Below are 9952 nucleotides of genomic sequence, written 5' to 3' on the forward strand. Positions count from 1 at the left end.
AACAACTTAATTAGAATTTTAAGTTAATTTGACTAGATTTTATCAAAAACATATGTGACATTTATTTTGTCATCTCTCTTTAAACACAGTAAAACTAATCGACCATGCATAGGTTAACCAGTTTTGTTTATTTTTTAAATTTTGATATCATTTGAAATAAATTATTATAATTTTTTCATATGGACGCATACAGTATACGCACTCCTCCTAATAAGGAATAAAATCAATGTAAAAAAAGAGGATGTGGCATTTGATGACATTACAAATTACTTACGGTATCAGAATCATCATGTAGTTTAGAATGTAACTTCAGTTAAATTTTGTGTTATACGGAATCAATCAAGCAATTTAGAATAAAAATCCTCAAGGTTCATGATTAATTAACGTATGCAATTTATCAATTTGGAATTTGGATAATTATCAATAAAGAAAATAAAAAAATAAACTTAAAAAAATTAATGAACATATTCGATGTACGTTGAGATATTTATTAAACAATTTAAATTTTTTTCAACTCAAAATAACGATTCTAAACCCGTCATAAGACCTTACTTTAATATATATTATATTAGCATAGTGCTAGACCCATAGTCTTCCTAAAAATACATTTAATTAGCATACGATTTGTATATTAAAAGATACAACAAATTCTTAGCTTTTGGTTGGGGAAATGTTCCAAATTTCTTGACAATTTGTCGGTCAAGAAATCCATCCAAATTGTAAAGTAGCTTAATCTCAAAAGTCCAATGTACTATATATTTCCGTGTATTTAGCCCAAATTGCAAACCCAAAACCCCTGATGCCTTGCCTATGAGATTTTTGTTCCAAGTCAGCACAATTTAAAACATTTACGCTCTCCAGAGTAAATTATACGTCATCCTCACTTTAATCAACTTAATCACTAAAAGAGATGAGTTTGCAATGCCACTGAGACGATCGACAATATGAAAATGAATTTTAAAGATAAGAGAGGTTGGCAAAGTGCAAATCCATGTCCTTTTGTGGTCAACATTAACCTGTTGATCTGCAGGAATTCGCAGGCTGGTCACCAACGCTGGGACGAAGGCAACAACAACCACAACTTAAATTAGCAACTTTAGATAGATTACTTTGGAGGAATTTACATTTCAAAACTTGCTGTCAATTTCAACTTAAATTAGCAACTTTACATTGCTTAAATTATCTCATGTAATAATTGGAACTTGTACCAATGGCACCTCCGGTGTTAATTATCAATGAAACTTATGGGCCTGTCCCACACTTTTCTCTCTCCGAAAAAAAAAAAATTAACCTGTTGATGATTTTTTTTAATGATTTTGAGCTGGTTGGTACTGAAACGAAGATTTGTGTGTATACACAAGCACAAAATGCATATTTGTTTATAGTAAAATAGGATTAGATAGTTTTTGACATAGGTGTAGTTCGGTAATGATAAGTACTTGTTTCTTTGGAAAAAATTATAGTATATATCCTCAATATAATTTTAGTGCCTCAATATGCCGCCGGACAACTTGAATCGCCAAACCTTAGTTGCACGAAACTGTTCTTTTTAGGCATATTCTGAACACCATTAGTAGTATTTTTTTCGTTAATTAAGAAAAATATATTTCCGTTTTACTATGTTATATATTTCATTTTTATTTATTTTCTTTTCACTGTAATCTATTGATGAGATGTATGATAGATGAATTGATATTAGTGAAATTCTGAGATAACTTCTGAGACAATTAGTTGCCTTTTATCGATTTATCAGTAGTTCAAGCATAGAATACTAAAAATTATCTCAGAAGTTCACTAATATCAATTCATCTACACAATAAACCTTCACAGAAAAAACATCTAATTTCCATTAACAAGGTTGCACAGCAAACCTTTATTTACTAACACCACAAACAAATGCTCAACACTGTATTACAACATACAAAACAACCACAAAAAATAAAATAAATAGAAAACACGAAGTACGTCTCATATGGACACACTATTTGGTATACCCTTTGGAACCAACCCACCAGTTTTACTCGTGTCAGAAGTATTCGGGTATAACAATGTATACGGGAAATTTACTGGTCCACTTCGGTTCTTCAAAGTCGGATCCGCATTTAAATTTGTGATCTTCTGCTCTGTTCCTATCAGTCTCTCACTAAACCGGTCAAAAGCATCCAGTGCCTTCTCATCAGACGTCCATTCCGGTGTGTCGCGTTGCCCGAGGTAGACTTCATCTGATGAATGCCGAGACAAGATCTCAATCAACGAAATTCCTAAAATAGTCTGCAACTGGCTTGTTATAGTCTCCAAATAGACCTTATCAGGGTTTTCCTTCAACTCATCATATTCCTTTTTTCCAGGTTCAGGCATTGGTTGACGACTAACAGTTGGGCGGTTGGGGAGGTATCCAGCATATGGGTACTGCCCGAAATTAACAGCTGCATGTAGAGCTGAGGCAACCCAAATTATGGTGGTGCAAGTCTTAGTTAATTCTTTGACTGTTTTCATCGTGGGCCACCATTCTTCGTCCTTTTTGTCACCATGCCCAACCTCGCGAATCTCCTTCCACCAAGCTTGGAGCTCTGTGTCGGACTCCACATCTGAGTCTTTTGGGTAGTAGAGGGAGCAGTACTCCTTGACCCATGATTCAATTGCCGACCATACGGCGAGACCATCAACTGCGTATGGGTAGTCCTTGATTAGTAAGCGAATCTTGTTGGGGCTGGAAGGGTCTTCAACGGCGACTCCTCTGTTGAAGACAGATCAATGTGATTTGTGTTATTATACAACCTTACAAAAGTTCTAATTTGTACACTTTTCATTTATGTTAATAAGGTTCCCCTATTCTCACAATAGCAACATATATAGGGTCCGGTACACCCCATCATCTTTTAAATGTTGTTCTCGAGAATTGAGCATTTGTCTCTTCGTAGAGAGACGAGGCTTGCGCCACTGCACTAAGCCCGCAGTTCAGTATAAAAACCTTATTAATTCTCACTTAACTTCATAAAAAATATGAATCATGGTTTCAAATAAAGAAGTTGAGAAATATTATGTATGTATTCCTATTAAACTTAATTGTTATATTTCTTTATAATGTTAAAAGTGGTTTCATATGCCATACCTCTTGATGAGATCATCTGGTAGGCCTTGCTCAGTGAGTATCCAACTCTTATATACATCGGACGACATGGTCAGGGCATATTTCTGAGGAAAAACAGTAGATTCGAATATGCCACCAGCATTGATAAGTGTCTGGCGTGCCAAGGCATTGATGTTCATTGTGTCACGGTAATGGGGACTCATGAGTTTGTGTATTGGGTGAGTCACGCTCAACTGCCTGTGTGTTGCTATGACGAATGGTTCTATCACCGCATGGGTGTTGAGCCTGAAAAAGATGTTGAACATGATTAATTTAAGTGTAATATTTTTCTAACTATTAATATATCTAATAGTTTATTCCAAGTCAGGATTAAAATTAAATTGTAGTTGCAATCACTGGAAAACATAAACTTAAAACACACCAATGGCTGATAAGTTGGTGATATCCAGAGTCATTGACTGCAGCATAGGCCTTGGCCAACTGCCAAATGGAGCTCTCCACTCCCTCTGATGCAGGTGTGTACACCTTGCTTATTGCACCATGTTGCAACCCATCAGGATGCGGTAGGCTCAGCTCAATAGCAAGCGGCTTGATTGTGCCATCATCTCTCAGGAATACGAGTGTTCTGCTGGCATAGATAAAGTTTCCTTTCAATGCATTTATTCTTGGTAGGTAAGGCATGAAGGCATCGTGATGGTCAAGTATGAATAACCTATTCTCACGTAGTGCCTGTCAAAGAAGACCCACAAATAAGTGAATATGTGTTTTGTGCGGCATATTGGCTTTTGTAATACGACAAGAATGAGATTCTTACTTCTTAGTCTGATATTATGTTATTGAGGGATTCGAATACCTCCATTTTTTTAATTTTCTAATAACTAAATTTCTAAAATTTATGTCAAAATAAAACGTTAGATGTGTGATCTGTATTATTTTCTAAACAAACTAATTAGAACTTATCACTTTTTAATTTTGGTTTTATATGAATCAATAAATTGAAAAATCAATGTCCATAATTTATCCACATCAATTTATTTTTGCAAGCTCTTGATACTAATCAAAACAAAATCAAAATGTCATGACCTTTTTTGTGTGAATATAGAAAATGATATATATCATATTATGTCCCTCCTAACGGTTTTATTTTGATATTTAAGTTTTAAATTTTAGGTTATTTTAGCTCTAAAAATGGAGGTATGATAAAGGCATAAAAATATAGAGGCATTTAAACCCCCTCATGGTAGTATGGCCCTCTATTAATTTATTTACCTTCAGCACTGTGAATCCTTCAAGGTTCTCTAGAATGTGCTCCTCCTTAATTGTGCTCCTCTGGTTTCCATATATTGTTGGATCAAGGTTACTAGTTGGGGGGAATTCCTGTGTAGATCAAGTTTTGACTTATTTTCACAACACTATATGAGCTTTTATAGATTCATTTAAAGAAAAACTCCAACATATGGAAAAGAATGATGTACCTGGAGACGTCTAATGACCACTGGGTTCACGCCAGCAAGCATTTCACGCCCAAATTCTTCGTCTGTCCTCCAAGCAAATTTATCATCTGTGCATTGACATGAGAAATAATAACATTAATTAATTTATCATCTGTGCAAGCTTCAGCTTAAATTGTTTAAGCATCAATTAGAGGTTTGCTCTTACCTCTGAGCACATGTGGAGTGGGAAGTCGGAAGAGATGTCCCTCGCTTCGAAACCATTCCTTGACGAATTCGAATGGAATTTTCTGGCGAAGGTTATCTAACAATAGTGGGTTAGGCAGGGGTATTCCCCCATCATAAAGGTCAAAGGTATCCTTAAACGAATCGAACTCATTTGGTGTCTCGTCAAATATCGCATTGAGTCCAGGGAAGAGAGCTTGGCCAATTGATTTCAGGGCAAATGCAAGGAAGTCGGACAACTTTAGGTGGCCAAATCTCTCGTCGCGTGGCACATATATGTCTAGGCTTTGCAATACACTTTGCCTGCTCTCGGATTTTGGATCTGCCCATAAATAGTAAGGAACTTTGAAATTCTAGCATGACAAGTTAGTTTATAATCTGGAAATCAAATTGGTTCATGTGTAGCAATTTTAGTTGTCTTCTCTCAGTTTTGGTCAGTACACGGTACTGATGTGCTTGGGTGATGAATTACTTAGAATTTCATTGTTAGCCTGTCTAAATAGGTATCAGAATGGTACCAATACATATTTCAAAACCCTAGGTCCAGAAGGCATAAAATACTAGTATAAATCTGGATTCTTGACTAGTGCAACATCCATATGCATTCAAATAGTAAGATAAAGAGATAAGTGGCATGGGATGAGCAAACCTTTTTTGGTTGGGTGGCGACTGGTACGACCACGGCGAGGATAGGGATGCTCTGGCCCACCGAGAACAGGGCGTACATGATCATCATCCTTGTCGGGGTCACCTAGGTCATTGTAGACCGCATAGCCATAGATCCGATCACTCTCTTTCAGTGGGCCAGCGACATCATCTCCTCTGAGATTGATGAGCTCTTGCTGTCTGTATGGCAGCAACGGCAGAGGCATTTTGCTGGGCAGGTATGTCTGTAAAAATTGATATATATTTGTTAAATTGATTAATTTTGGTTTTTTTCTTTTTAAAATTTCTTAAGTTGATTTAAATTAAAATAATCATAAAAGTTCGGATCCACGTTTCAAAAATAAATACTAATTAAAGTATGATTAGCAAAAAAAATTCTCCGATCACAATGATAAATATCTATAGCTGCCTCTGTGACCTATAGTATAAACAAAAGGCCATCCATTATGCAGCAAATAGACAGGTTCTTAGTTCCATAATAATACTTTTACAATTGTGGTTAAGGTATCTTGTTTCCTACAGTTGTTAATTTCTCTCAATGTGAAAAGTTCTTTTTTAAATTGCAATTTCTTCACTAGGCAAGACAAAAAGGAATTGAGGAACCCCATGACTACGTGAGAAAAAGGTGCCACATAAAGGATCTATAAATGGCTGATGAAGCCATTTTTTTATTTAAGAAATATACTTTTTCAAATTAAACTTCTAAAAAAATATAAAATGCGTTTCAGAATTTAGAAGGTCGGAATTTAAAATCCCGATCCTAACCATGAAATTTCTGACATATACAAGAAGAAAAGAGTTAAACTTTTAACAAGAATGTCGTTTGATTGTCAGTCTTAAGATGGCATCAGAATTTTATTTTCTGGCTTAATCTCATTTTTTTTATTTTGTAATGTAACTGGAATTTGAAAGTGGTCCTCAAAAGGCCAAAATTCTATAGCAGCTATTGGGTGGTTCAGAGTTTAGAACAGCTGTTCTTAAGTCTTGTAATATTCTTCTTTTCTAACTAAAAGTTTCTGTAGGCCTGAATTTTAATTCCGTAAATTTCAAAAATTGTTTTTTTTTATGGTTAAAATTTCAAAAATTGTTTAATACTACTAGTTTAATTTAAAAATTTATGTCATAAATAGAAAATAAATCAACTGTACAATAATAGATTGGTATTGTGAAAACAATTATGGAAGGACCCCACTAACTGGATAGCACAATACAATATATATATTAATGTTTGATTTTCTCATTTACCTACCTATAGTACATGTAGTAGTTGTGTAGTTTTTAAAGTCTGAAAAGCTATTGCACAGCTATTGCACAGCTATTGCTTATTTAGAACTATGATTTAGATTATGTACGGTGATGACAAATAATACCCTGCAAATAAAGATATTCCACAACTAGTCTGGTAATGGGAGTGAATTCCATTTCTCTTAATTCCAGGTAAAAAGATCACATTTTACAAAAAAAAAATTATCAAATTAAAAGCTACCTCATTAGTGAAGAAGATGCGATCATAAGCATACTCGGTGTAGATCCAAGAGTTACAGACGAAGTGTATCTTGCCCTTGCCAGGCACACCCTCTAGAGTGAGCGTCTTGAGGAGAAACTCGGTGTGGTGGTGATTTTTTACAATGACAGCACCAGGAATTCCCTGACTCTCATCCCAATCAAAATATATATTAAACTTCGACTCACCCGCTGCCACGGATGTCATTGTTGTCACCCACTGTTCCAAGTTGGCTGCCTTTCCCACCTTGCCTTTTCCGGTAGCTATTAAAAAAAAATAGAAGGTCAGCAAAAGTGGAAGTAGATTTTTTTTATAATAATAAATCATTGGTAAACTGAAATTCTAGAGAAATTAATATCAGTATCTAACTTCACGTTTCAGTTTTGTGGCACCCGTCTTAATTAATTTAGCACATTTTAAGTACTTGTTCAATGCTTTCATATCAGACGATTCTATTTTAATTTAAAAGTCAAGTGGAAAATTGGTTTCCGTTCGTCACAACTCCCAAGCTCACCCATGTGGGAGTAATGGAACTAAGTATTAAAGTACTGTGACAAATCCAATCGGTTACAGACTTATGCAAGCTGGAATAAAACAAAACACAACTACATAATAAGCTAATCATCCACCCAAAGCAACCGTAAATATTTGCATATATAATGTTGAAAAATCAATTTTGTCACTGAAGTCAAGTCAAATTTTCAATTATGCACTGGTCTACTTTTCAGAAGCAACACGTTCAATTTTGGCTAAACGTTTCATTTTGAACTTTTCGCATGGCATTTGCTTTTATCCTCAGTTTGCAGTTGTGCTTTTGTCCTCAATTTCCATCAAAAAAAAAAAATTGGCAGTTGTGCTTACAGGGCCCTGCTTTTCTAAATCTACCCATTCATTTATTTTGAGATTTGTGCATATAAAACAACAAATTTTGAGATTTATGTATTTTTAAAAATAGAGGGGTGGATTTGGAAAAGCAGGACCCTGTGATTCTTTTGAGAATCGCAGCAGATTTATTTCCGAAAAATTTATAGGTTTGTCCCTAACTTATCCAACGATGCCATTGACTGCCCGTAACCAAATACTGGATAACTATACCTGCGCCTGCGCGCTGCGCGCACGCCTTTGAGTCAACGAGCCCAGTCAATGACAAAAAATAAACATGAGAAGCAACCCATTGCTGAACAAAAACCATACCGTACGAAATACACCGAAGCCATTAGACTTGGTAGTCTTGGAGCTTTTAATAAATAATCAATTACGTTTATTGGGTAAGGCAGCTTCATCCAGTGGCTCTTAATTACCACTCTTTGTAATTAATAAAGTAATTAAGCATTCTTAGATTAATTGATTTCTTGGTCTGCTTAGCGTTATTAAAATAATTTTTTTAGGAAGAAAAACTACCAAACGACTCGGTCCCAGGCCATAAACTTCTAGCTACAGCAATCAAGAAATCAATTAATCAAGAACGCACGGAACGCTACAGCAAAATATTCACATAATAAATAAAATAAATCACAAAAAAAGAAACTATCATAAATGCAGTTAAAAGCACACTATTAACTTCTAGCTTTCTAGATAGCGTATTTAATCCCAAAATAAAATTTTCTTTAATTTTTAACACAAAATCATTGTTGTTGTAGACCCGACTAAAGCTCCTAACATTGAAAGAAGTAGCTTTAATTATTCCTTCGTATCAAGCAACAAAAAAAAATTATTCCTTCGTACAATTTTGATTAACGATAAAAGCAATATGGTCATGTGACAAGAGGAGAGAATAAAGAAGATTTGATTCAAATCACAGATGCTACTGAGAAAGAGCGTAGAGACTTTACCGGGATCAGTGTGGGTGGAGGAGACGAGCTGGAAGGAGACACCTTTACCAAGCAGCTCGTGCACCCCATCGAGCAGAGCAGCACTGTAATCGTTGAGATCCAGCACATTCTTCTTCATCAGCACAACTGAACCGACGATCCTTCCGTTCTTCCATGCCTCCTTGTTCTTCCCGGTCATGCAATCGCACAATCCATGGAACCACATCTTGTGTACTATTGATATTCAACAGAGAGAGAGAGAGAGAGAGAGAAATGAATTGGGATGGAAAGAAGAGTGGAACTGGATGGTTTTAATAGTCGCTCTGAAGGAAGACTGGAAGAGGGACCAAGGGAAGAGTGCGTATCCTCTGAGATATCTCAACTTTTGCGTGACTTACGTGTCCGGTGCCTATTCGGGGGTGATGTAGGGGTCAGTACTATGTGTGATTCGAGATTCGTGCAGATCGTATTTAAACGGTTGGGATTTTCCATAACGTCACGCAAAGTTTGAGATATCTCAGAGGATACGAATTCCTAAGGGAAGGAGCGAATATTTGGAAATTATTTTACCAGGAAAGATCCGGTGCATCAAATTAGCAAAGCTTCCATTCTGTTGACAAGTGGGACCATAGGTTTCTTTTATGAATGATTGATCACTTTAGAAAATTGCATTCTTTCCACGTGGTGAGATAACCAAGAGCAGGGTCCAAGTGAATGATAGGTTCGATGCTCATCAGATCAATTTTGTCTATTTTGGTTTGACGGATTAAATATCGTCGATTCATTCGTATGCTTTATTTTAGAAGTTGTGCATTTCTACTTCAATTTTCTATACAGATTTTAAGACAGATAAAGTGGTTATAGATTTTATTTGATTCAAAAGTAAGTTCGATAGACATCGAACTTACTCCGTTCTCCAAGTGAATACGAATTTAAAAAAAAAAAAAATAGAACTAAATAAAACCATTGTGTTAGTTTCGTTTAAACTATTTTATTTGATTATATTAAAAAAGTTGAATGTGAATCCATTATGTCTCTATTTTAAAATATTCATAATTTAAAATTTAAAATTTAAATATTAAAATATTAAAATAAAACTATTATATTATTTTCTGCACATAAAAAATTATATCTAAAATTTAAACACCATATTCATTCAATGCAATTAAACTGCAATTTGTATTGTCTTGAGACTCATGAAGGA

General features: G+C 35.1%; 1 protein-coding gene across 1 annotated transcript; it reads right to left on the bottom strand.

The window, feature by feature from the left end:
* Positions 1–1737: 1737 nt before the first annotated feature.
* LOC144551295 (putative linoleate 9S-lipoxygenase 4) lies at positions 1738–9071 on the bottom strand. Its single transcript, XM_078299210.1, has 9 exons — positions 8770–9071; positions 6920–7200; positions 5417–5657; positions 4751–5089; positions 4567–4652; positions 4361–4468; positions 3513–3820; positions 3113–3376; positions 1738–2737 (listed from the first exon to the last, which is right to left on the bottom strand). The coding sequence occupies exons 1-9, from the start codon at positions 8972–8974 to the stop codon at positions 1969–1971; spliced, it is 2601 nt and encodes an 866-aa protein (XP_078155336.1). The 5' UTR covers positions 8975–9071; the 3' UTR covers positions 1738–1968.
* Between the last annotated feature and the right edge of the window lie 881 nt (positions 9072–9952).

Source organism: Carex rostrata, chromosome 3, assembly GCF_964058835.1.
Source record: "Carex rostrata chromosome 3, lpCarRost1.2, whole genome shotgun sequence".
NCBI lineage: Eukaryota > Viridiplantae > Streptophyta > Magnoliopsida > Poales > Cyperaceae > Carex > Carex rostrata.

What these genes read in the sequence shown, in the direction of transcription:
- LOC144551295 (XM_078299210.1), bottom strand. Translation starts at nt 8,974, where the DNA reads ATGTGGTTCCATGGATTGTGCGATTGCATGACCGGGAAGAACAAGGAG. An exon ending in CTCCACCCACACTGATCCCG is followed by an intron (nt 7,201 to 8,769) that starts GTAAAGTCTCTA and finishes TTTTTTTAATAG; the next exon opens with CTACCGGAAAAGGCAAGGTG. An exon ending in TGGTCATTAGACGTCTCCAG is followed by an intron (nt 4,469 to 4,566) that starts GTACATCATTCT and finishes TGATCTACACAG; the next exon opens with GAATTCCCCCCAACTAGTAA.